The sequence below is a fragment of the Eschrichtius robustus genome, chromosome 17, assembly GCF_028021215.1.
Source record: "Eschrichtius robustus isolate mEscRob2 chromosome 17, mEscRob2.pri, whole genome shotgun sequence".
NCBI classification, from domain to species: Eukaryota; Metazoa; Chordata; class Mammalia; order Artiodactyla; family Eschrichtiidae; genus Eschrichtius; species Eschrichtius robustus.
The window spans coordinates 19,565,913-19,593,545 of record NC_090840.1 but is presented as its reverse complement, the minus strand read 5'-3'; the positions used below and the strand labels follow the sequence as shown (position 1 = coordinate 19,593,545).

The following is a 27,633-nucleotide window of genomic DNA, read 5'->3' as shown; positions in this document are numbered from 1 at the left end:
ACAAATTAATGCAGAAGTTGGATGAAAATATAAATCAAACTGAATATTACAACACAATATCACATACCTTTGTAGCACAGATTTTCTCTACAGCCTCCTCCAAAACTAGGTGGGCAAGCAGAACAGGGCCGGCCATGTTTGTAGGGGGCGTGGCCCCACCAGTTTCCCCTTAAAAAGATAATCCACTCCATTAAGAGGTGGTCTATGTTTAGTTTTTTGAGAAACCTCCATACTGTTTTTCTACAGTGGCTGCACTAATTTACATTCCCACCAACAGTGGACAAGGGTTCCCTTTTCTCTACATCGTTACCAACATTTGTTATTTGTGTTCTTTTTAATGATAGCCATTCTGACAGATGGGAAGTGATATCTCATTGTTACTAAGTTTAAACATACACTGCTACATCATTCTTTTGAAAATATTCTAAATAATGTGTTATGTATATTGCTAAAAACTGAAAAACCAAACTTCTGCAAAACACTAACCTCTGCTATAGAATATTCATCTATATCCCATTTGTTTTAATAAAAACAGATTTTAGATGCAGATTTGACCGTAAGTTCAGTTGTACAATATTTTCAATGTAATTATTTGAAGGGTCTTTACATAGGTGAAAATACATTTCTCAGTCTATAGTTTCTCATCTCTAATAAACCAAAATTATTAAACATTTACACAATACAGTAGTGCAATATATAAAACTGAAGCCCTAAAAATATCTTTAGGGCTTCAGTTCCTATCTTTACAAAGATTATATTTTCAATTTTCATATTCCTTTTAAGCACCAATTTTACGCATCAGGCAACCATAATTGTTGCCATATGACATAAACTCAGTTAAAACAATGCACTTTACTCAATAATACACACTGAAAATAAGGAAAAAAATCAAGAATATAAAGTTATTTTTATGTTGTTAAGAAATACTTACATATGAAAGTAGTGTTTTGTTTACTTACTTTGGGGAATAATTGCACACCAAGTAGACAGCTTTGGGCCATATCTGCCCCCAGATGTTCATGTTATGGCACAAATTAATGGCACAGCCTATTCTGCTACTTGTTGCCCACACCACCTACATTAGAGAAAAGAAAGGCTCAGAAAAAGTAGGCTAAGATGAAGTAAGACAATAACATATCTGAGAGAATATGCATAAAAGTGAACTGAAGAACCAACAGTTACTATTCAAAATGAAATGAGGCAATGTCAGAAACAATATTTTTCCTGAGACTTGGGGAAGTACTTAATTTAAGTTTAAAAGAAAAAGAGATAGGTATATAACTCTATCCAGATATAAGACATAAACATCTTATTTATTACTAAATAATTCAAATGTTACATCCTCACAAACCTAAATGCCATATTAATTTTTCTGTGAAGAAACTTACCTACCAAATGAACAGAATTTCTCATCTTAAAGCAGAAAGTACTGGAGCAAAAGTTTAGGTGTTCACATTTCTTATACAATGTGACATTTTCACTGTGCCACTGGCTATCAGGGAGTCCAATACTGATCTTAATCTTGTCCCATGCAAAGGCATACAGAACCATTTGCTTTATAGTCACTAATAATCAGTCATAGAAATTCTAGAAACTCAGATCTGTAGTGAGCTTTATCTAGTCAAATCTGCCATTTGTTGTTTGATTTAGAAGTTTTAGAACATGTCCAATACCTAATCCAAACACTGAAAATTTTAAAAAAAGATAAATGCTGCACACATGTGAATATTGAATGTCATGGTAAATAAAACCATATTTTTATTTTTTGAAAATAAAAAAATTGACATCTGAATTTGAAGATGGTAAATTTCTTCCCATTTGCATTTACTGGGGTCATATTAAAGTATTTTATATGTAAAATCATTGAAATAATATTTTTAAGGAAATGTCTGTACTTTTTTCTGATAATTATTCCTATTGTTTGTAAAAATTCATAAGCTTGTTCTACATAAATCAATATTAATATATTTTTAATAACCATACTAAATGACATAAGGAAGGCAAATGTTCAGTATCCTAAGTTCTCCCCCCCCAAAAAAAAACAAACCAACTTTGTTAGTTTACATGAACTCAAATTAAACGAATGAAGTGTAATATACCCAAAACATACCTGTGTATAATGAGTACATACAGGACCAGAACATCTGAATGGACAATACGGGTTGCATTCATGTTCATATGGGTAGCTAAAGTCTCTGACTTCATCATACCATGCTTGTACATGAAATGTTGGGGGCCTATATCTATTTGAAAGAAAATAACCACAAAGATCAAGTAAGGCTGGAGAAAATATAAAACCAAATATTGCCCAAAAGATTGATGAAGTTTGGCAGAGAGGCAGTTTTGTGTAACTTATTAAATACTTTTGCACTTTACATCACTAATATATCAATTACTTGAAACAAAAATAAGTTTAAAATACTACTGATCATTCTGGTATGATATTTATTTTTTCTTATTTGTCTTGGTGTGACTGCTTGTTTTCCTCTTAGGCACTAAGCCTTTGAAAACTTACAATGATGAATCAGTAAGTATTTCATTTCACGCTCTTATGTTTTCAGAAACAAGAAGTTGTATTTTAAGCTACCTTCCCCAATGTGCTCCCAAATTCTGTCCAATTGATGGAAGCATGCTTGCAGGTCCATGTTCCCACAAACAATTTTCAGCCCAGGATTCTGCAGATCTTTCCAGTTCTACATCCCATGTCTACAATGCAAAACAAAAACAAAATACAGACACGAACAGATAATGTATAGAGTTTGGATATTTCTTTATAATATAGTGTTACTCAGTTCTTATGTTTTCTCCCTTCTTCTTTGCAAAGTCAGCATCTTAGTCTGGGTTCTTGCCATCTCTCATATAGATTTTTGCACTAGCCTCCTAATTAATCTCCTTTCATCCACCTCTCATCCCTCCAATCTGCTCTACAAGTGTTTAGAATTGCCTAAGTGGACACAAATACGCTTAAGTGATTCCTCTAACCGCATCCAACAAATCTCTGTACACTGTTCCCTGTCATAAAACATGTTATTCCTTGCTTTTGCTGGCATCGTTTCCTCTGCCTAAGACATCCTTCTCCCAATTATTTGTCAGACAGGCTCTAACTCTTACTTCACAATCCAGCTTTATGTAATACATTCTTGACACATTTTCAATTCTCTTAGAAGTAAGCTATTCCCTACTTTGGGCTCTTAAAGCTTTGTTATGCTCCTTTGTTTAGCAGCTATTACACAGCAGTGTTAGTATTCGTCTATATGTCTCTTTCATGGGACTGTGAGTTGCTTGGGGGCAGTCATTTAACTCATGCTGGTATCTTCAGCCTATTATCTGTCTGCCATATGGCAAGGTGGTTAATAAACATTTGCTCAATACATGAATGGTTAATGAATCTGTATCCTATAAAATATAAATGCATTTTTGTGTACAAAATTCAATAATATTAATTCATATTTTAAAAATAATTTATAAAGCGATATTTAAAATCATAAAATTATTACTGAAATAATTTCATATGTCCTGGGTTTAATATTCAATTTGCTAATTTGAAAATCAGGCAGTATAGTGAGTGTGGTGGTAAAAACAAAGAGTTGGATAGAACTGGACTCAATATTGGCACAATCACAGGATTCTGGGCATGTTAAGAGGGTAGAAAAATAGTCCTGGAACTAGAAAATAAGGATACAACCTAAGGTGATAGCAGTGAGACTGGAGAAAAGCAGACAGTCTGAAATAATGTTTAGGAATTTAAATTCGTAGAAGTTGATGGATGACTGAAGGTAGGTGGTGAGGGGAAAAAAAAAAAAAAAAGGGTGAAGACTGATGAGGTTACCAAACTGTGAGAAAGAAAAACAGAAAGAGAAATAGATTGTTGTAATAGAAGTGTATGTCTAGGGCTTCCCTGGTGGCGCAGTGGTTAAGAATCTGCCTGCCAATGCAGGAGACAGGGGTTCAAGCCCTGGTCTGGGAAGATCCCACATGCCGCGGAGCAACTAAGCCTGTGCGCTACAACTACCGAGCCTGCGTGCCACAACTACTGAAGCCCGCGCACCTAGAGCCCGTGCTCTGCAACAAGAGAAGCCACCGCTATGAGAAGCCCGTGCACCACAACAAAGAGCAGCCCCCGCTCACCGCAACTAGAGAAAGCCTGCGTGCAGCAACAAAGACCCAACGCAGCTAAAAATAAAAATAAATAAATTTATAAGAAAAAAAAAAAAAAAAGAAGTGTATGTCTATTCACTTCAATGCATATTTCAAGGGTGATGTGTGAGGTGTCTGTGATTCGTGCAGTATATATGTCAAGTAGAAAGTGGAAATAGATGACTGGGGTTCTGGGGAAAGAAATACACTCTGAAGACATGGATTTTGAAGTCATTCACTCAGAGATGAATTTCTTCAGGAAGATGACACAGAATGAGAAAAGAAATGAAAAGAAAACTCTGGGGTTATCAAAATTGAGGGGGAGAAAAAAAACAATGAGTTAGTAAGATGAACTAGGGAAAATGGAATCAGAAAGGTTAAGGGAAAACTGAAAGAGGATTAAATTATAAAAGTGACAGGACAAGAGATTCCAGGAGAAGAGAGTGGGCAATTAAGGTCAAATGTTACAGAGAAGTCAAGGAAGATGAGGTCTGCTAGGTACTAATTCATTGTAAAGAGCAATTTCAGATCTGTCCTAGGCAGAAAAATCACAGCACAGAAGGTTAATAAGTGACTGGAAAGAGAAAGTGGAGAAGGCAAGTGGGAGTTACTTTGTCAATACTTTAGAGAGGAAGAAGAAAGATGGGCAGAAGCCAAAAAAGATTTGATGCCAGGCTCTAGAAAGAATTTTACTTTCTTTGATTTTTAAAGCATGGAAGAAACCTAATCATGACTATAGGCCAAATGGACAAGACACTAGAAAGAAGCACCAAAAAAAAAGTATGTGTGGGGAAGGGAAGTTTCTTCACTCTTCATATAATCTTTTTATATTAAACATTCCTCCTCATTCACTTGTGGATCTGAAATACATAAAATCATGCTTTCAAAGCCAAAAAGTAAAATGTATACAAAATTAGGGTAAGTATATTTTTGTTATAGTGCATCTTTATTATCTAGCAAAAACACACACAAAAAAGTATATTTACATGTCACTAAAAAATTAACAGCAGCAAAAGTATCTGGTTTTCATAAAAACTTGAATTTCACTTTGAATTAATATCAAATGTTCAAGATGACTGATTCTGTGATACAGACATCAATAAGTATTTATCAGGTAAGCACTTTATTCGCCAAATACAAGCATACTATTAATTAAATTCATTACTTAAGTTAGACCTAATTTTTATAATTACATATTATGTAATATGCAAAGGCATAATTCAACTTGCTGTCATTATATCCCCAGACAAATTAGGTAAGAAACAAAGAATTTGGCTGAAGTCCCAGAAAATGAGTAAGATGCTGATTTCCTTTTGTTTTCAGAAGGTTGGAGAGATGGTCATCTCTCAAAAGCAAACATGTTCCCAAGTAGAGTTCCCTGGAAAGTAAGCTGTCCTTAAGAGACAATCAAATTTTTGTTTTCAATCTTGGAAATCAGGTTCTCATATAATACTTTAGTCATAAGCATAGTGAAACTATACTTATCCGTAGGTTTCTAATCTAGCAACATAGCAATCTCATAGTCAAAGAGCAGCTGGGAACCAGAAGAAAAATGTAAACATTCCTAGATGGAAAAAAAAAAAAAAAAAAAAAAAGCCTTGAAACCACTGGGATGGTTTTAAAACACTCTTCCCACAAAGGGTGGAGTTGAATTCCCTCCCCTTCACTTCAATTTAAGCTAGATAGTGATTCCCTTCCAACAAACAGAATGGCGCTGTGAGACTTCCCAAGCTAGGTTAAGAAATACAGACTCTATCTGATTCTTTCTCTTTTAAAGACACACATCTTAAAAGACCTGAGTCAACAAATTAGGAGTTCAGCTACCCTAAATAGGTAGCTGAAAAAAATAAGATGGAGAGACCACACAGAGACAGACAGAGATGCAAGAGGAGTTCCCACTGTTTGAGTTTTCCTAGCCCAGACAAGAGATCTGTGAGTTTGCATGTCCAGGTCACTGCAAACAAGTGAGAGACCCAGAGCAAGAAACGCCACCAAGGGAGTCCTTAAGACCCTTATTCAAGGTCAATTTAGTCTTGTTTTACACACAATTATACAACCTTAGATGTCAGTTTTTCTTACGAAATTGAAGATGGATCCTTTTTAGAGAAGATATACAACTATTTCCAAATTCACAAATATGCTGTATTTCCAAAGTTTGTTTATATATCTGTTGTGTAGAAACTGGAAAAAAAATCTAAGACATATCATTCAAATGCTTTAAGCTATGTTTTCTTATTTGTAAAATGTGTCAGTTGAGATAGAATATAACTCAGGTCCCTCTGAGTTATCAATTGTTGAGTATATATTATGGATAAGTTGTTTTATAGCATAACTTGTCTTCTATTTAACCCATTAAAAATGGGGGGTGGAGCATATCAAATTAACTACGATAATATTAAAATAGGGACATACATTATTTTCATATAAGAACTGAGGCAGAGGGCATGCAACTAAAATTTGCTATTAATATTTAATAAATATTAGTTTGTGACAATTTTAAAAGTAATTATTTGAAAAATCTAATCAAGCATTGGTGTTTAGGGCAAGTTCAATAATACAAATCAAGGACATTCTTTTTAAACAAATCACTGAAAATATAGCTGTCCTGTAAGAAATACTATCATTTAACATGACAACAGCATGGAATGTATATTTTTATGCTACAACATAATATTTCAGGTTTTAAGACTGGCAATAATTCATACTCATCCCATTTAAATGCAGGTTACTCTCTATACATTTCTATTTAAATTCTAGATTAAGTCAAGATGGCCTAACCAGCTTCATTTTTTCTCTCTGAACTATTCACCCAGGACTAATTTAAAGCCAAGCCACACTTAAAATTACCATTTCTTTATAGAATGGGTACTTGAGGTGTGCAGAAATAAAAACCACTCTATTTTCCATCTACATAAGTAAGCTGTTCCTTCTGAGAACATAGCAAAGTCTTTAACTGAAGTTTCATTACTAAAAGAAACATTTAGAATACTATTAACATACTTTGTCTCCAGTGACATTTTTCAACCAGTTCACCATAATGGCTCTATCGTTTCCTGTGTGTGTGTACATAAGAAACCTTAAACCTTGACAAAGGACTTTCAAAAGTAAACCTAGAAACATATAGTAGTTTTAGCACTAAAATACTGTTTCGAAAAATCAAAAATTATGCAGCTAGACATGTACAGAAAATTCCATTGACTGCTATCATTTGTGAAATATGGTGGGCATACACAATTCATATTCCTATCAGAATGCTTGCTATCCTATTATAATAACAGTCAATGACAGTTGCAAATCACTCAGGGTTGTAGTTTTTAATAGAGTTAACATTGCTAGCTTACCAGAAGTTGTATCCCTATACATTAGGCAAAAACAGTCATTAGTAATATGACTCTTTCTTTCTCTTTGATATTGAGAATAGCTTCTCTCTTAAAAAGGATTAAGTATTTTCAAATATATTTTTTGACTATTGTAAATTTATAGCTCTTTCCAGATTTACATAATTTTAAAATTCATGTCCTGGAAATCACTGACTCTTTATAGCGTCAAAATTATTATTGTAGTACATTAAACAAAAGTTGAAAGCCAATTTTAATTAGTCACTATGAATTTGCCTGAAGACCATTTTCTTAAAACTGAGGCTTCAAAAATATTAGTATAAAAAACTAAAGTGAACAGTAGACTATTTTTCAAATAAAAGTCAAACATTAATCTGAACTTTTTAATTAATTATTATTATTTTAGATTGCATTAAAGCACATGAAGTAAAGTTTTGTGATATTATCTGCCTGATGCAAATTTGTGTAATTAGACTCTTCATACATAAATCCTCAAAGATCAGAGGTAGGGATGGAGATAATGGAAATCCCTTTATCCACAAAGGTATTGATAAGCACTTCTTGGTGAAGGTATCATGATAATTAGTCTACCAAAGGAAATACGCTAGGTGACACTGAAGCTGTGAAGTAGTTTATTTTATATAGTTAGGTTCAGCAATGAAAAAATATATGAGTAAACAAAGAAATTTTAACAGGAAATTGACCAGCATGATCTGATACCTTTAAATGCACAGAGAAATAATCTCCTGACTGGAAACTCTCACATAATTTAATAACTGTTCAGTGTCATTCTAAGCAGGGAGAAATAGGATTGCAAGATATTCTACCATTCTCCAGAAATAATGTTTTAATTCATTATAATTTTTTGCAGAATTGATACAGCTTTACTGGATTTCCAAGATAAATGCAAAAAAAAAAAAAAAAGGTCTTTGACTATCTTACTATTAGGTATCTTAATTAAATGGCAATTAACACCAGTCCATGACACAATTTGCAATTTAATATGGACTTCTAAAATATGCATTGCTCTCTGGCAAAGTAATAACATCAAAGCACCGTGGTGTTGAAAACGCAGTTGCACTGGAAATCCAGATCTAGGCTGAAAGCTCTGGTCTTACCTTCCTACTAAAAACGATAAATAACAATGAAATTATTTTTAAAAACTATATAAGCATTTGCAATAAAATTTGAAAATGAATTCCACAAAGATTTGTCTTTTTAGACATATACATCTGCGTACAGAAAACCACCCTCATGTCTCTAAGCCTACCTCAGTTCTGAGCAGTCACTGGCTGTCAGAAGTAATGATACCATTCCAGCTTTCCATATATTGAAAATACCTTTGAGTATTGAAAATACTCTTTCCTTGGGGCTATGTCTTCTAGACATATGCAAGCAAGGTCATTAATGATAAGTGTTTCTTTCCTTTTTTTATATAGACAGAGATAAAACTAAGTTTGCACTTGTTCCAATTATTCAAACTAAGGTTAATTAAAATACATGATACACTCTGGAAGAGTCTTCTTTCCCATTTAAATTGTGTACTTTCAAATTTATCTCTTTGATTATGTCAAGTTTGGCTTCTGTTTCCTTGTCTCTGACATTAGTAAGCTGGAGTAAGTCTCTTCAATTCCTTTTAGCTTTAAAATTCTATTATTTTGTACTTATAGTCTCTTCTAGAGTGCCCTGTATTGTTTGTAGAATCCCATAAAAACTTTCAAACATAAAATAATATTTCTGTTGACAATAGAGGCTATTTCTTAGCTAAGAAGAAAAAGTTGATTTGTGATTTTCAAGACTGAAAAGCCAAGAAGGTTTCCAATCTTCTAATTATGAGTCTAAAGGAGAACTGTTTCCAAATCACCTCTATTGGAGAAAGTTTTAATATTATCCAAAACAGACAAATACAACTGAAAACCTTCCATAAACTTCCCAATACAACTTCAACATAATTGAATATGACAAGAAGATATTCTCAGTAAAAAGTTCAAAATGGGTCTCTCTTCAGCTTAGTCCTGAAAACCCAATGGTAAAATCTTTGAAATAAGGCACAGACTTCCACATGTAATTTTTCTACACAGGTAAAAGGAACACCAGGATTTTTCAACCAGCTCATGAATATAGAAGCAGTTGAAGAAAATCAAAGACATATAGAGCTATCTCTTTCTAAACACCACCTTTAAAAGATAATTCTTGACCTGTCATACCTTCTGGAAAAACAGGTTTGTAAATATCCATCATATGTCACAACATAAATCCCTCCCAAATCACTGTTGTTTTCCTACTTAAACCAGAAAGTGCAATCCCAAAATCTTATGGAATAAGCTGTCAGTGTTATCCTCTCAATAGCAATAACTTGATCTCCAGGAAAGAATTTGTTTTTCTATGGAAGTAATACATTTGACGGTTCACAAAACTTCAGATTCAAATTCCAAAAATAATGCCTCATTATAAAATCTTAGCCACCTTCTTTTCTCCCCGATGGTGGAATTATCAGAACTATAACAAAGAAATAGACATCAATGAAATCAATTAATCAGTCATTCAATCTACACTGAAAGAGTGTATGAGGTTTCTGTGACAAAGTCATCTGGTATAAAAAGCACTATGGAAAACAGTAGTAGTACATTCCTTACAACTCAGAAATTACCTCAGGTGTTTAACTTCTGTGCTTCACCTGCTTTGAAAAGACGGTAGTTACAGGGGAAATGCACGAGGCTCAGATTTCAAAGGGAACACCTGTGTTTCAGGACACAGAGGCTTTGCCAGGTACTGAGAAAGTAGCAGCATTACCTCAGGGCAATGCACATATTAGGGTCTCCTGGAAATTACAGAGATGCGAGGCAGATGCAGCAGAGTTTTACTTAAAATCTACTTCAAAACAAAGCCTTAAAAGTCTTAAAAAAGATAATTTAGGGAATTGCCACTTCCTTTTACTAAAATTAAAATAATTTTTGGAACAGAAATTTAACGTGTGGATAAACTGACAAGATCATTTTAATTAAACCCATTGTTTCAATATTATACAGATAGACCGAATGCATGGTGTAGGGCAGATTGTCTTTGCGAGGCAGCCTAGACATTAATTCAACAAAATCCTTACATTTCTACAGAATATCTGCTGATTCATCTCTCATCTCCCTGCCAAGGCCCTCTCAAGTCTGGCTATAACTTACCTACCTCACTTATAACCCACTCCTCAACATGGGTCCTCTACTGCTGGCTCTCTAGAACGTTAAAGTGCCGGTAAATCATCAGGAGATCTGATTCTGACTTGGTAGGTCACGAGAGAAATCTAAGTTATGACATTTCTAACACTTGGTGCCAAAACCATACACTGAATACTTCAAGAAGCAAGGTTCTAGTACCTGTCTGTTCATACTTCTCGGCCATTGAATCCATCAGAAATGTTCCCCTACAGGACTGTTCTTTCTTTCCTCCCCTCCTTAGTTACTTAAACTTTATCCTTTCACCAAAGTCTTGTTCACAATCACTCTCCTCTTGGAAGTCATTCCAACCACAATACATACTCCATTTATCTCACCCTTCTCTGAACCTTCTTAAACATATAATTTACCAATTACTGTATGTTCTCCTAGATCTGTTTCTACTACTTTCGGTCTTAATTCTCAAACTAGAATTTTAAATCAAAAACTGTCTCATATTTTTTCTGTGTTTTCCTAATGTCACCTAATATACTTGGCATATAATATGTTGCCAATATGTACTCATCAATTATCTCTAGCCTCAGCTGGCCTGGTCTGGGCAATAACTTGGATCAGAGATACAGGAACCTAAATTCCCTGCATCAAACGTACATGTGTGATATAAACTCGGGTGAAAGGGTGTTCATGATGTACCTAGGCTAAACAAAAGGTAATTCTTGAAAAGTTGAACTCGGATTATTTTTGTAAAGGTCATATATATCTATCTTTGTATTGACTTTATGATAAATTCAACACTATAATGCTTTCATTACTTTTGTTGTCATTTAGGAGAGAAGTAGTTAATCTTCAAGACTATATTCTGAATGTTTAAGGAGACCTCAAAGGAGACTTGAGAAAGTACAGTACCAACTATCAGTTATTTAAGTCTTCATCTACAAATATTGAGCCAATTTATAAAAATGAGGACCTATGTTTTAGTTTATTTATAGCTCATAAATTCAGATAGATATATGATTAATCTAGAAGTCAAGCCTAAAATATGCATGCTAGGAAAGATAAACTTTCATAATAAATCACTTTGCATGCATTAGCTCACATATTTAAATAGCAAAATGAAAGTAACAAGTTTTGCAAGTAAATAAAATATTAACTGCTTTTACTTATTGTACTTGGGGATGTCTTTTTAACTTTCAAAAAGAAAAAAGAGATGGGTTAACGAATGAAAACTTCTTTTTGGAAAAATTAGTAAAAGATAAAGTTTATGGACAAATAGAAACCGAAACCTAAAATTTAACATCATTACTTCAACTTAAACCAAAGGCTAATATAAGAAACATTTAAATGCATATGTTTACATACTTTTAATGAAACTGCTATAGTAAGTTGCTCATTGTTCCTATATTGGGAATTCTGTGTTAAGTTTTCACTAATAATTCCTGCTTCAAGAACGATAAATTATTATGCTTCCAGTCATTGAGAGCTATGTAAACCATATGGTCTCCTGTTTTCCTTGGCTGCTAGGAAACTCAAAGCTGGTTTAGTAACCATAGCATGCTCAATCAGATGTTTAGGTGTCCCTTAGGAACTTGCCTATACATTTGTCTTCAACAACTAAACAATGACTAAGAAGATGCTGTAAAAAAATACGGTTTACCAAAGTCTTTATTTGAAAATCTGAGAAAGAATATTGTGTTAAATAGTCTTCATTTTTTCCCACATAGTCACTCTCAGCCACGTGCTGCCATACTCTATGTTCCAAAAGGCTCAACTCTACATCCTGAGTTACTTCAGGCTCTCTTGGTTCCTGGGTTCTAGTTGAATTTGGCCAGTAGAAGACACGGACAGGAAGTCAGAGCGTGAGAGGTGAATTTAAGTATGTATTACCCCCTCTTCAACCCCACTCATCCCCTGAGTACTCTGCCTCACAGTGATGGTGCCTGTGTCCTTTCATAGAGTCCTACCACCAGGTTCTGGTCCTCAGCAGGCTGTGGTACCACCATTCATGCCTGGGTGCCCCCCATCCTTGTGGCTCGCCTAAGCCCTGCCCACAACTCTGCATACAGAGCCTTCATTAATTTTTTCCTGTTAAATCCTTGTTATTGTGGCATTTGTTTTCCTAATGAGAAATAATATCTGAGAATAAAAACATCTCATAGAACGTGTATTAGTAAGCTGCCTAACATATTACCTGATACCTAATATATCTTAATAAATGTTCTCTTATTCCTCTGTTCCTCTAAGAATCCACTTCATTTGCTGTGATTCACATAGCCTTTTTATGGCGCATTGTTAATATTCACGAGACTAAGGAAGAAATTTAAATCCCGAATTTTCAATGATTAAAAAAAGATAATCACTGCCACCTAAATTTCCAGTGAAAAAGTAAATTTCTTAGAATTCAAATTTAACACACTGTTAGTTATAAAACGAAGTTTAGAGTAAGTTATGCCTAGCTTTGCTTTGAATCTACTCACAATCAACTCTATAAGTCAGGACCTTTGTTCACATTAAATTTCCAGGACGATATTTCCACTGAAGCCTTCAAGTAAGTACCTGTGTAGTTTAGGTTTAGTTTAGTGTACATACACACACACACACACACACACACACACACAGAGGAATAGTTTAAAAAGTGTTAATAAAATCAAAGTTTGGAAATCCTTTGTAATGACTGTATAACTTACAAAAGTCAAACTAATACCAAATTATGTCAAATAAAATGCTTCTTCATAGGTATGCAGAGAAGGAAAACATATAGGGCTACGTTGCTCAAGTCTGCCATGAGTTGCACTGGATACAGCAAGATTCTTTTCATCTTTTCATCTGTTCTCACAGATCATGACTGCCATGCCCTCTCCTTTGAATCAACTGTACACATATTCTCATATCAACATCTTATCAGTTAAGGTTCTCATCATCCAATGCCCTCAACCACGGTCCCTACCACACATTGACTATAACGTCTTCCAAACACTATTTCAAAATGTACCTCTTCTAAGAAGACTTTCCTGGTTACTGCTTTATTCTGAAATACCTTTAGATTTATGTACAGTTTAAAATATATTCATTTGTACTTCTTATCACACTCCGATTTACATTTTGAAAACAGTTCTCCAGCAAAAGCCATGGCATTCTGATCATTGTATCTCCTGGAAGACTCTATCCCTACTTGCTGAAGGGTCTGGCCATCCCCACTTCATGAGACAGAGGTGTCCATAACCCAATATAACTCTGAAAAGTCACTAAAATCCAATGCTAATTTAGCCACTTGTCATACTTATTAGAATGATTTTACCCTAACCAAAAAGCTAATGTACTTAAAAATAAAACATAAACACTTTGAAATGAACGCTTTTGCAACTTTCTAATAGTATTTTCTTGTCAAAACAAATCATATCCTCTTTCATTCTGCCCATTTTAGAATCACTGTTGAAAATCCAATCATCTTTTTATTTTTTCATTCATTCATTCCATTTTTTCCCTTTCAACTAGCATAAACTGGGCTTAGAGCATGTGTCAGCCTCTCAGCTGGGGAAGTGCAAAAATTACGAAAGCACAGTTCCTTCCCACAAAGAAAAGTAAGGCTAGACAAAGAGACAAGGATGTAAATAACAGAGGCAAAGGCAGGTAGGAAACGCTGTGGAAGCCAGGGAACTGGGGTGAAGTGCACCTAACTCCGTACAGGAGGGTTTAGACAAAAGCAGATTAGTCTTTAGAGGTGAGTCTTGAAGGAAGAGGAGAAATTCACTAGAGAGAAAACGAGATGCACATAAGTCATTCTAACATCTGCAAAAGCAACAGGGCTTGGCAAGATCCCTACAGCATAAAAAAATCCAAGGTATATGGAATAACGGTATAGCTGTTCCTGTGAAATAGCACTGCTTTTTATTTGTTTAGATGTATTCACTATGTTCAGGGAATTCAGTTAACAACGCTCTTCTCTCGGCCCTTTCTTTCTAGACAGGAGTTCTGATGCTCTTATTCCATCTTCATTTAAAAGCCTCCCCTCACCACCCCCCCCCCCCCCACTTTTTTTATCTCTTTGGTTTCCTGCCTCTGGACAATATCTGATCTCACTGTAGCTTCTTTTGAGCATATCAGTCAATCTTTCAGTATTTCAGATTTGGATTTGCCATGTCTTGAGCAAACATAAGATATAGTTTTATATTTTATTCCCCTGTTTAGATGGTTACTTGTACTGTTTGAGTTGCAACAATAACACAAAGGGGAGAGTTATAAAGAGTAACTGCCATGCTCATTCTTGGGTCTTATCTAATAGCTCATTATCTGATCTAGTTGACCCTTCCCAGCCCCACACTGCCACACCCGTTCTTGCTCACTTTGGAATTCTACTTCCTTCTCACTCATATGGCCTTTAGAGTCTATCCTGTCACTGACTGCACTTCACTTTCCACCGTCCTGCAGAACTGTGTCATTAACTAAATTTGACATTTCATTTTCTACCCCTCCTCCAAGCAGATTTAAACATTGAGTCTTGGGGACTCTTACTGTTCAAGCTTCTTTATCTTTTTGGTTTCTAAGCACTTCATGAAAGGGAGTGAAAAGGAGTTTCTATTTTCCTGCACTAATAGTTAGAGTTGCTACCTTATAAAAAGGAGAAGGTGAATGTGAGAGTTGAGATGAAAAAGAAAGAATCTGGATCCTAGAGTCAACTTTTAATGTCTTAATTTAGACCTCGCTTTCTCCAGAGAGCCTAAAGCTTTCTACTCAAAGTTCCATTCCCAGACAGCGGCTGCCTCATCACCTGGGAGCTTGTTAGGAATGCAGAATATTGGGGCCCACCCAGACCTACTGAATCAAAATCTGTATGTTAACAAGGTTCCACGGAATTCATATGCACAGTGAAGTTTGAGTGGCACTAGACTAAAGCACCTCTTATTTCTATTCCCCAAATCATACCTAGCTGCTTTCCCATGAAAAACACACGCTACTCAATTTCCTGATGTTTGACTTCAAATTTTTGATTAAAAACAAAATATAAAGCATGTATAGACTATTAAATAGATTGTATCCATATTCACATATTGCCTTTAGGTTAATGAGCTTCTAATAGAGAAAATCTGTTGCCTTTTTCCCAATAAGTTATATCTAAGCAGTTGACTTAATTGCACCTCATTGATTCCGTTAACTAGTTAAAAGAAAAAAAAAAAAGTAAGCTTCACTGGATCATAGTTCCAGGTTCTTACATTTGGTGAGTTTAATAACTCACTAATCCAAGTCACATATTTGGGTCATTCCCATAGTTTAATTTTTAGAGTTCCCATACAACTATGTGTATTTAACCTCACTCTGCAATTTGAACCTCAAACACATTATTTGGTCTATATCTGTATCTGTACTTGATCTGTATTACATAATATCTGAATACTTAAAAAAATCAACCGCTCTCCCCCCACCCGGGCTAACATGCCTTTAATCTCTTTCACATCGCCAGGAGCTGCCTAGTGAAATGTCTTCAGAGGTCAATCAAGTGACACTACATGATGTGGCTGGAAAGAGTGGGGTGACCTATGGCAAACCAGAGAAATCATTACTTTAAATCTTCCTGCTTTTTGGAAATACTTTACTACTACATACTCTAGTAACACATACTCTAGTAAACCTCTTCCCTATCTATTAGATTTTGTAACTTGAAGCATGGTGAACCAAATGAACTTAAAGTACTTCAAAACATCTCATACATTTGACTCCACAGAGATCTTTAGATAGTAACTCCAAAATTACCATTTCATAATATCCTACCCTCACACCCCTCCATTCCTGCCTTCTCAATCTGAAAATTCTTTTTCTACTAAATACACCAAACGACCTGCTTGTGTACCTACAACCTCAGCCTTTCCTGTCAAAATAAATGAACTGACTTTGGAGTTATATTTTCTCCCTTCCATGTCAAATGCTTTCTCAACTTGTGCATTTCCATCAACTTACAAGCATGCTCTTTAAAGAATAAAACCAAGAGCGTTGCCACATACCCGTGTAGCGCTAGCTAGTTCCATTTCTCAGATCTTCACAGCAACGGTATCTTGAGGAGTTACTTAGTTCCTTCTCAACTTCCCCACCTTTCGTTCTCTTCTTCCCACTTCAGGAAGACTTCGGGTCATATTCCACCCCTGAAATGACTCTTATCAAAGTCACCGACAGCCTCCGTGTCCACAAAACCACTGATGGCTTTTCTTCCTCTTACTCTACTCCTCAGCAGTATGGAAGCTGCTGAACTCTCTTCTCCTGGCTTCTGGGACACCAGTGTAGCCTGTCTTTTCCCCCAACCTCACTGACCACTTGTTCTCAGCTTCCTTTGCTAGCTTCTCCTTTCTGCTCAAGCTCCATATGTTGCTGGGCCAGGGCTCAATTCAAGGCATTCAACCTCCGTCCATAAACATCTTCTCCTCGGATGGTTTTGTTCAGTCAGTTAAGATGGTCCCTAATACCATCTACATGATTTCCACATTTTTATCTCAAGTTCCACCTCTCTATTGACCATTAAATTCAACCGAGGATGACATGGCATCGCAAAATAAGCTTGGCCAAAAAGAAACGCCTGATTTCATCACCACCTTCTCCCTTCTGTTTCTCCTCCTGTCTCAACGAATGCTTCAACTATCCACCAACGTGCTTGAGTAAAAAATCTAAGACCATTCCTCCTTATCCTTCACCCTTCACATTAAAGCTATCAAAAAACCATCAGCAATACCATCTAAACATACCCTGAAACTACCCACTTCTCTCCATCTTTACCACTATCACCCTGGTCTCAGTCACTATCATCTCTCACTCAGAAGATACCAATGGCTTCCTAACTATCTCTCTGCTTTCAGCTGTGACCCTCCTGCAGCTCACTCTCCATAACATAGAGTAATTTTATGAAACTGGAAATATGACCGAGTCAATCCCTTGCCAAGAATTTTCCAATGACTTTCCGTTTCACTCGAAATAAAATCCAAATTTCTCTTCACCAATGACCCAAAAGGAATTCTGGCCCCTGCTTATAGGTCTACTTCATTTTCTAACACTTTCCTCTCTACTAAATAAAATTCAGCCACCCTAGCCTTCTTTGTGGTCCCTGAAGACTCCTACCTCATTCCTGACTTAAAGACCTTTTGCCCAGTACTCCTTCTGCCTAGATCTCTGTAGCTTTGTTTAGCTGACTCCTTCTTGTAATTCAGCTCTCAGCTCAAAAGCCACTAACTCAGAGAGGTCTTCTGCAACTGTTTAACATGTTAGCTCCACCTTTATCATTCTCTATCATCTCACTTTATTTTCATTAGCTTGTTGAACCTTTTATACACTAATGTATGCTTCAGCATCAAAAAACAGTGCCTGGCACAAAAATGCTCCATCAGTAGCTGTTGAATTAAATGTTTTTTTAATCACAAATTTATCAATGAGAATAACAAATTGTTTTAATCAATTATAAATGCCTTTCTGTAACTTCTTGAAATGATGAAGACAACAAATACTTAGAAAAATAAGGAAAGGGTTATTAAGCATACTTACTGTAATACCTTCACCAGACAAGTCATTACCACTTGAATTTTCACATTTTCTGCCAATGAACTAAATGTTTTATGTATATATATATATATATATATATATATATATATGTATATATATGTATATATAAAATACATAATAACATATAAAACTAGCATAGATTTATGCTAGTTTCATAAACTTTAATTCAATTAGTAAAAATCATCAAAAATACGAGAATTTAAATTTTAAATCATGTACAATTACGTGGTTGTATAAATTCCTAAAAGAAGTATGTGAAAGAACAAAGCTGAACAATAGCAAAGAATGTTCTTGAACTAAATGTCACTCTTAATTGTGATTATAAATGATTATAAATGACCACGTTTGCTTTTAATGAAGGCATTCGGTAAAGGTAACTACAAAAACAATTAAGCAAAGAAACTGCATTTTCCTACTGACCATAATTATAAGTTTGGGATATGTTCCCTAACTAAACTACCTCTTCTAAAACTAAGTTATAACTTTTGGTTAGCAGAGAGTTAAGGCTGCAGATCCCACCTGGCCCATAGGAGATGGTTCATGTTTGATGAATGAGTGGGTGAACAAGCTTGCTCATTTCTCCCATCCATTCTTCCTTGAACCATCCTAGGACCACTATGATGCCACCCAAACTGTTTTATCAGACCTCCAGTGTGGCCTCCATAGCTCAGAATTCAAGGGTCCTCATTTTACTTGATCTTTATAAGCAACATTTAACAGAGTTGATAATCCTTTCTGCCTTTCTTCATTTGGCTTTCAGGACATCTTGCTTCCCTGGTTTTCTTCCTAGTCCTCAATTCCCTTTGCTGGTCCTCCCCCCCTTCCCTACCTCTACACTGTAAAGTATGTCGAGGGCTCACTTTTTGAACATTTCTTTCTTCTGTACTCATTCCCTTGATGATCTCCTCTCTTCTACTGGCTTTAAATACCATCTAAATTCTGATGAATCCTAACTGTAGGGTCCAGATTAGACTACATGTATCTAATTGCATACAAGACAAATTCACTTGGATATTTAAGGGAAATCTTAAATTTAGTCTATCCAAAATTGAGCTCCAGCTTTCTCTACCAAAAGCTGGTCTATCCACATTCTTCCCTATCTTAAAAAATGGTAACTCCAATACTTCCAGTTCCTCAGGCAAAATCTGTACAGCCACACCCCACATCCAAAATCATTCTGTGTTACCTCCAAGATGGAATAAAATCCCAACGACATACTCCATGATGGTGCAACTAATACTTACTGAACAGGAACTGGGCCACTGTCCTGTTCTGCTAAAGTTCTCACCTTCTCTTGTTTTTAGGGGGAGTGGGAGAATAGACTGGAGGTGAGGGCAGACCACGTGGAGAAACAGCAAGCACCTTTATCCTGGGAAGCAAGGAGGCGGAGTTTGCTTCCACCTCCTCTGATCTCTTGGAATCGGGTTGGCAAAATGGGTATCAGTAACCTGCTGATTTCTAGAATCTCCGTAACCACTCTGAAGTCAATACAAGTTGAAAGTTCCCCACTGATATTTAAACCAGAATGGAAACTGCCACCAGTTTTCAAAAACCACAGCCAGGGCTTGGGTGGATTTAGACCTTGCACCAGATGCAGTAACTCCCAGCCTATTGGCTGCCTGGCTGGCCAAGTCAATTGCACTAGTCTTGCAACAAGGCTTCCTTGAATTTATCAATATTGATGTCATGACTACAAAGGAGTTTCAGTGTGGATTCACACCATGCCACTTCTCTTCACTTTCAAGGCTACCATCCCACTCCTAGCCACCATCAATTGCTGGAATGATTATTGCAATAGCCTTGAATCCCTGCTCACACCATTGCCCCATCTCCCACCACTTTAAAGTCTGTTCTCAACAGACCAAATCGATTCTGAGTAAGTATAAGTAAGATCATGATATTCCTCTGTTCAAATGGCTCAAATGGCTTGTCACTCAGACTCAGAGTGAGTCTTTAAAATGACTACAATGACATGTATCTGTTCTCCTCAGATAAAGCTCTGACCTCATTTTCTGCATTACTTCCACACTCACTCTGTGTCAGCCACATGGGCCCCCTTGCTGAGTTGGGATATGAGGATCTTTACACCTATTCCAGGAAAGGAAGAATATTTGTTATGTTTACTGCTGGGTCCTAGACAGTGCCTGGCATTTGATAAATTCCTAATACCTGTTGAATGAAGGAATAAACAACAATAACAATTTCAAAATTTTGTGACACTTTTCTGACTCTGGGTGTTCCACTCTCCTAATGAAACTGCTTGTCGTCTCTTGCCTTTCTAAGATCCTAGATTTGCTGCTTACACTTAATGAGGAATCTTAATCTCCCAGAACTCCAGGGTAGTAGAACTGAGCTACAATGTCACTACTAAATTCAGTAGAACTGAGCTACAATGTCACTACTAAATTCAGTAGAACTGAGCTACAATGTCACTCTCTTCCTATAGGTACTGCCATCTACAGTGGAACTTCCAAAAAGGAAACTACATTAATTTAAAGTGTCAATGTCTTTAAAAAAACAAACAAACAGAAAAACACACAACTATGTATCAAATTAAGGTTTTGAAAACTTTTAAATTCAGTAGACGAATAAACTAAAACAAAACATAGCTTTATTGGATCTAAACAACATTAGTGAAGTAAACAACATTAGTGAAGTAAAATAAAAACACTTTAAGAAAATTAAATGCTATTTTAAATATAGAATAAACTTTAAAAGCTTTAAATAAGAGTAACATTCTTTGAAGCAAGAAAGATATTTCATGTACCTTTAAGTGCATATGGATTATACTGTACATCATTAAGAGATGCAAATATTTAACTTTTGAAAACTACCAGGCAAGTGCCAGTATACAGAGAGAAAAATCATTGTTTTAGGAATCAAGAGTTGCAATAAAACCTTACTGATAGTGAATTCCTGCCACTTTTAGCAAGATAAGAAATGTGTAGACACTGAGCTTTGGGTAAATAAGTTACGATGCCGTCATTTCATTCTTTGCATTTATTCTGGATATACGTCATTGGTGGCAAAGAATGTCAGAAAATGTGAAGTTATGAGAGTTGTTTTGTGAGAGCAACTCACAAGCTAAAAATCACTTTTTCAGGCTTGGATTCATGCTACAGATAGTCAGAAACAGGGCAGAACTCAGACTAGCATCACCCTGTTCAGCAAACTAGGTTATCCCCTGTCCAGTTTCTGGAATTATCTGCTGCACAGAAGCACAGAAGAAAAATATCTTGATTTCCAGTGTTAAGCATGACCATATAAAGAATATATGTGACAACTGGAACTAAGCCATTGTTTGCATCAATATATACCATAGACTGCAAGTACCACTGGCTATTTGGCTTGGAGCCTCTGGTTGCCCAGCAAAAGGATAAATATCCAGATATATTTTGTTCTACATTTGGAAAAATGTTGTGCAAAGTTTCTGCCCCTAGTCTCACCATATGTGAAGTGAGAGCAAGCAGGCACAGCCATCAACCCTCCCAGCAGAGTATCTGTCATCGGGGGGATGGTGGTGGTGGGATGAACTGGGAGATTGGGATTGACATATATACACTAATATGTATAAAATAGATAACTAATAAGAGCCTGCTGTATAAAAAATAAATAAAATAAAATTTAAAAAAAAAACAGTTCTCTAAAAGACATGGAAATAGTTATAAAAGTGGAAAATGGTTTATATAATTAGCATGATATAATGACACATGCCATTTTTAGGTAACGTGTCCTTATGTTGCTAAAATACATTCTAGACTTAGGTACGCTTTCTATCACAGTGAGCTATTTTGGATTTTAGCCAATCAATAAGTTTTAGAGGCTCTATTAAAAATTTGTTAGAAGGGGTAAATACTCATTAATTTAATTATTTAATTAAATTATTATTAATTAAATAATAAAATATAATAATAAAGTATAATAAAGTATAATAAAATATAAAATTATTAATAATAAAATATTAATAATTAAATTAATTTATTATTTAAATTCCAGAGCACTTGAGTATTATCTCAGCAGCTCTATATTACAGGACGATTTTTAGTATAGCATGAATATTTTTAAAAATAGAAAAAAAAAATCCTGAATTATTTATTCCTTCATCTCTGGTATTTCCAGTTTCCATGTCACTATCTCTGGTGTTGGTGATATCCTACCTTCCAGAACTTTTATTATTTTAATTCCCCTTTCTTACCTGTCTTTCATATTTATTTTAAGTGTGAACACAGATTCAAAGATACGCAAGGGAGTTGAGGCTATGGGGCATATTGGGCTAGACCTTTTGTAAGTTATTCAAGGTGGGCTTTAGCTTGCGAGCAGCCAGAAGTTCACAGAAGCTTTGGGCAGCTGAGTGACCACCAGAGATTTGTCTGAGGGAAAAGACAGACTGAGTAACAGGGAGGAAGGCGGACTAAAGTAGAAATAAAGTAGAACTAGACGGTACAGTCCGTTGCAGGGGAAGCTGCGGTACTCATCGCAGGGACGGGGGAGGAGCGGGGAGACCACGAGCATCCGTTAGGATGAAACAGAAGACATGGATTCACAAGCCATTTCTGGGCTTCCCTGGTGGCGCAGTGGTTGAGAATCTGCCTGCCAATGCAGGGGACACGGGTTCGAGCTCTGATCTGGGAAGATCCCACATGCCGCGGAGCAACTAGGCCCGTGAGCCACAGCTACAGAGCCTGCGCGTCTGGAGCCTGTGCTCCGCAACAAGAGAGGCCACGATAGTGAGAGGCCCGCGCGCCGCGATGAAGAGTGGCCCCAGCTCGCCGCAACTAGAGAAAGCCCTCGCGCAGAAACGAGGACCCAACACAGCCAAAAATAAAAATAAATAAAAAAATGAAAGAATCAAAGAGTGGAGAATTTTTTAAAAAAAGACATTTGAGACAGAATCTAGAGAATCTGGCAAGTAACTGTTTATGTTTGTGCGTGAATTTTACGTGGAAGTGGGTAGGGGGAATGAGAGCAAGGCAGGAGCTGAGGATGTGCCCAATTTTCTGCTTTTTGTTTGTTTGTCTTCTGTTTAGAGAGGACTAAGCCGATGTCCATGGCGTCCAGGGAGAAAAGTAGGACCGTGGGCAAGGACGGAACAAAAGCAGCTCAGTTGCTTTTTAGAAATCTTAAACTTGAAGTAACTGGGGAGTCAAATGACATGGAGAGGACCCAGTGGGCAGTAGGAAATAGGAAAACAATGCTCAAAGACGACTTCTGGATGGAGTGTCGACTACAGGCCATCAGTATACGGATGGTATTTAAAGTCAAAGGAGTAGATAAAGTCCTGTAGGAAGGGAGAAGGCCGAAAGTAAAACCGCTGGGGCCAAACGTAAAGTTTTAAGAGATGAACAGGAAACAAGAATATGCTGAAGAAATAACCAGAAAAATAAAAGAACCAAGTGGTGGGGTCAAAACCCATGGAAAGGAAAGGCTTGAAGAAAACTAAGAGTATGCTCAACAGGATCAAATCTCTTACCTCATTGCAGCCTGTGGGTTTCATATTCCTAACCTCGACTTTACCGATGAGAAAAGCAATGCCCAGAATGATTGCTGACCGCCAGACTTCACATACCAGTAAGCAGCAGAGACAACACGAGAACCTAGGTCCAGCGCCAGTGTTTTTTTTCCTCAAAAATCCGTTGCTTCTTCAGTAACAGCTTCATTTGATGACCTAAAAGCCCCAGTTTTTCCATGTATCCTAAGTTAAATGCTGGTAATCTCTCTCCTTAAGTTCACTGGTTTCTATAATTAACAACTCGTTTCTCCCCTTCCTGATTCTGCCACAGGGCTTTGCTTTCATCAACCGATTCTGCTTCTAGTTTCCTACAACCAGCCTGCCACTTACTCCACGTGTGTTGGTTCCTCTTCTTCTAACTGAGAAATGGCCTCCACTCTTGGCCACAATTTGTGGTCCTGATCACCTTCCAGGAACAACATAAACCCCAGCTTCCCCATTGATTAACTCTCTCGCTTAGGAATATTCCTAAATTATTCTCCATTATTTCGTGCTCCCTTGGCATTATTCATACACGTGAACAAAGAACTCTGTGTCCTTGCTCACTTGAAAATTTTCAAATACGTCTATTCTTTCTTCTCAATCAGCCTATAAGCTCTTCAAGGGAAGAGGTGGCCTTGCAGAAGCCATTTTTAACCCTATTAATTAAATGAGCATTAGAGTATGGGTAGCGTTGTGATGTTAATAAACGTGGATGTGACTTGGCTGCCGGAGTTCAAGTACAAAGAGTAGACTAAAATAAGCACCAAATGTAAATAAGGTAACTGGCTATGCAAATTTTTAACGTAATATGACACATACAGTGTAAGTGGCCAAAAGTGGTGGCACTTATCATAGGGCATTGCAGATTTCATAGGAAGTGGCTCTTTAGTTAGTTTTTAATTTTGTTTTATCAAAATAAATACACTTTAAACAACTATTTGAACAAATTTTGTTTTCACGGGTTGATCAACATCTGTACTTCCATTATTAATATGTAAGATATAAACCAACAGTATTTCAAATAAAATAGTATTGTTCATTTAGACTTTCCCGTAAATATGTTTTCTAGAAAATGTGTTCCAGTACTAACACTGGGAAATAAACTCCTCGGCAGCCCAGTTATTGGCTAGGACATAGTTCCAGTACTAACAGTATCTAAGGGCAACACAGCATAAACCCTGGCTGGTTTCTGAATCTACATTTCAAGGACAGAATGAAGCTAGTGAAACTAAAAAGAAACTCATATAAACATCCTAGACCAGACATCATACAATAGGCAGTTATTTTCTTTGGAAGTCAGACATGAAAACAAATCACAGAATGTTCTTTCATTATTCCCATATTACTTAAAACACACACAAATATTCTCAGATTTCTTTTTGTGGGTTTAAACTCTCAAGTTCTTCCTTATTTTAAATAAAAAGCAACTGAATACCTATCCACATGGAATAAGCATACAGTGGCCTACTTGGAAAAGCTCCATAATTGGCTCTTTCTGTTTGAAAGCTCACAGATGAAGAAGTCATAGAATTTTGTACTTTGAACAAACACTTTAAAATACGCAAAAATCAGAAATGTGAGACATTACAGATGTCATATTGTGCACAGAATTTTGAAAAGAGCGAACAATTTCCTCATATATTCTATTTAAACAGTATAAGGAGACATAAAATTGGTTATATGTCTTAGTAACATTTACTGGGACCTTGTAATTGCAATACGCCTGATAATGAGCTAAACTTTACACAGGTCATCTCATTCCTCACATAATCCTCACAACAACCCTCTGAGGTGAAGAAGAAACATGAAGCTTAGACATGAAGAAACTGAAGTAGAGGGAAATTTATAAGCTGCCCACAGTCACCTAGCTAGTATCAGTGCCAGAATTTAAACCCTGATGGCCTGATGTTTGGGCCCTGCTTCTTAATCTCTGCTGAGTTCTCTTGAGCGCTACCTACTTTCTTTAGGGTAAAATATTTTTCTAGAAAAAGTTAAAATAATATAATGAAATATTTTGTAATGTGTAATGTTACCTTAGAATTTCCACGTTTCATGGAAGTTACCTAAATAGAGAATACCTATCAAAACTAATGTAAGTGCAAAAAAAAAGTAAAATCCAGAATGTATTAAAATTAACTGCACCCTGCAATGTGTCCAAAGGAGAAATGTTAGCACCACTGTTCCTTAAGTTTGCTGTCACCAATGATTATTATCAGCCTTTGCTAGTGCATTCCTAATTCATGCAAGTAGTATAGATTTTTGAAAATTTTTCTAAATATTCAGGGTATGAAGTACGCTAATATTAATGAGTTATAGTCTTACAAGAGTAATAACTAATAGTCTTTAAAAAGTAATTTTGTTTCCCCAACTTGCTAATTTACTCTCAGAGTGAATATAAGGTTAGTAAGGATAAGTCACATATTTTTATTGAATCCTTCACCCAGGCTTATTTTCACACGTCAAACTTCACAAACAAATCCAGAAGAAAAAAAAAAAGCCATTGCCAAAGTATTCCTTAACATAAAGCAACCACAGAAATGTACACTTTACAATATGTCATTTACATACTTCTAAGAAACAACGGCCCATTAGAAATGATATAGTTTGCAAGGCAGAAATAGAGACACAGATGTAGAGAACAAACGTATGGACACCAAAGGGGGGAAATCGGGGGGTGGTGTGGTGGTGGTGTGATGAACCGGGAGATTGGGATTGATATATATACACTAATATGTATAAAATGGATAATTAATAACAACCTGCTGTATAAAAAAATAATAAAATAAAATTCAAAAAAAATGTAGGGAAAAAAGGTAATATGGGGGCATTAGACGTTAATAAAAATACTCTTTTCTAGAAAAAAAAAGAAATGACATATATCTATATCTATCTACCTATCTACCCATATATGTATATCAGCCATCTGGAAAGCATCTTCAAATTATTGATCCTTGATTTTTTTCAGATCCACCATTCATAAGAAGATTCCATCGGTTAGGAATTAGGAAACAATTATTCTAAGTCACTTAAAAGCAAATACACCAACCACCAGCACTTTCAGGATAGGAATCTTTCTCCTAAGAGTAGAATTTAAAGTACTTAGTAGGAACATTAGACCTAAAGGTATTTAATTCTACTCTGAAATTCAAAGAGCTCTTAGAATGAAAGGAACACTAATAAAAGAGTATGCGGAAGAAGATACTCTTGAAGAAATTTTTTTTTTTGAAATTTTATAGAGGACAAATAGTAAAAGATTAAATACTAGCATGATGGAATTTAACCATGGAAGCTAAAAGCATTATTAAACATTTCTATGTACATACCATTTGAAAATTTTTCTTACCATATACTCCATATTAGAGGCTGCTGGATACACCTGACTTCGTAACTTATTATGAAGGTCCAGGATACTCTGCATGTCATTGTCAGTGATGGCCCTTTTCCCTCTTTGCTTTGCCATCCACCACTCACCATCTTCATCCATGTACTTTTCCAAAAGTTTGTCCAATAAAGTGGCATTAGGAACCACCATGGCTGGAATCGCTCTGGCCATGAATAGCACTGTGGTTACTCTGAGCCACTCCCGCGCAGTACACTTCATAATGAATGATCTCAGGATGTCCCCGGGAAAAGCTCCAAGAAAGGTTCTTCCACTCCGTCTGGCTATAAGGACATACAGTGTAATTAGGGTGAAAATCCCGGCAGATATTAATTTTCTAATAACAAACATAATCCAACAGTTACAAAGGGATTGAGCCAGTTTGATTTGTTTATATAAATGCCAGCAAATGGACATGCACTTTTTGAAATAAATTTTCTCCCATCCATTTCTCCTCCAGAGGACTTTTCACAATTGTTTCCACAAAATAGACAGCAATATTTTCCAAGATAATGTGCATGATGCCAAAAATAAATGGCAAAAGTAACCGAGAGGAGCCAAAGCTTGAAAATAATTTCTGAATTACAA

At 36.0% G+C, this 27,633-nt stretch overlaps 1 protein-coding gene across 2 annotated transcripts in view; it reads right to left on the bottom strand.

Annotated features, from left to right (window-relative positions):
• CRISPLD1 (cysteine rich secretory protein LCCL domain containing 1) overlaps nucleotides 1-27,267 on the bottom strand; it is a 41,744-nt gene extending 14,477 nt beyond the window's left edge. Inside the window, exons 1-5 of one of the 2 annotated variants that reach the window (XM_068525593.1) lie at nucleotides 27,010-27,267; nucleotides 2,588-2,706; nucleotides 2,111-2,243; nucleotides 960-1,075; nucleotides 68-168 (exon numbers count right to left, since the gene is read on the bottom strand). In XM_068525593.1, coding sequence (XP_068381694.1) covers nucleotides 68-168; nucleotides 960-1,075; nucleotides 2,111-2,243; nucleotides 2,588-2,706; nucleotides 27,010-27,267 — 727 coding nt within the window. Of the gene's footprint in view, nucleotides 1-67; nucleotides 169-959; nucleotides 1,076-2,110; nucleotides 2,244-2,587; nucleotides 2,707-27,009 lie in introns of those variants that run through there. The other variant, XM_068525594.1, reaches the window with a different exon arrangement.
• Nucleotides 27,268-27,633: the final 366 nt, after the last annotated feature.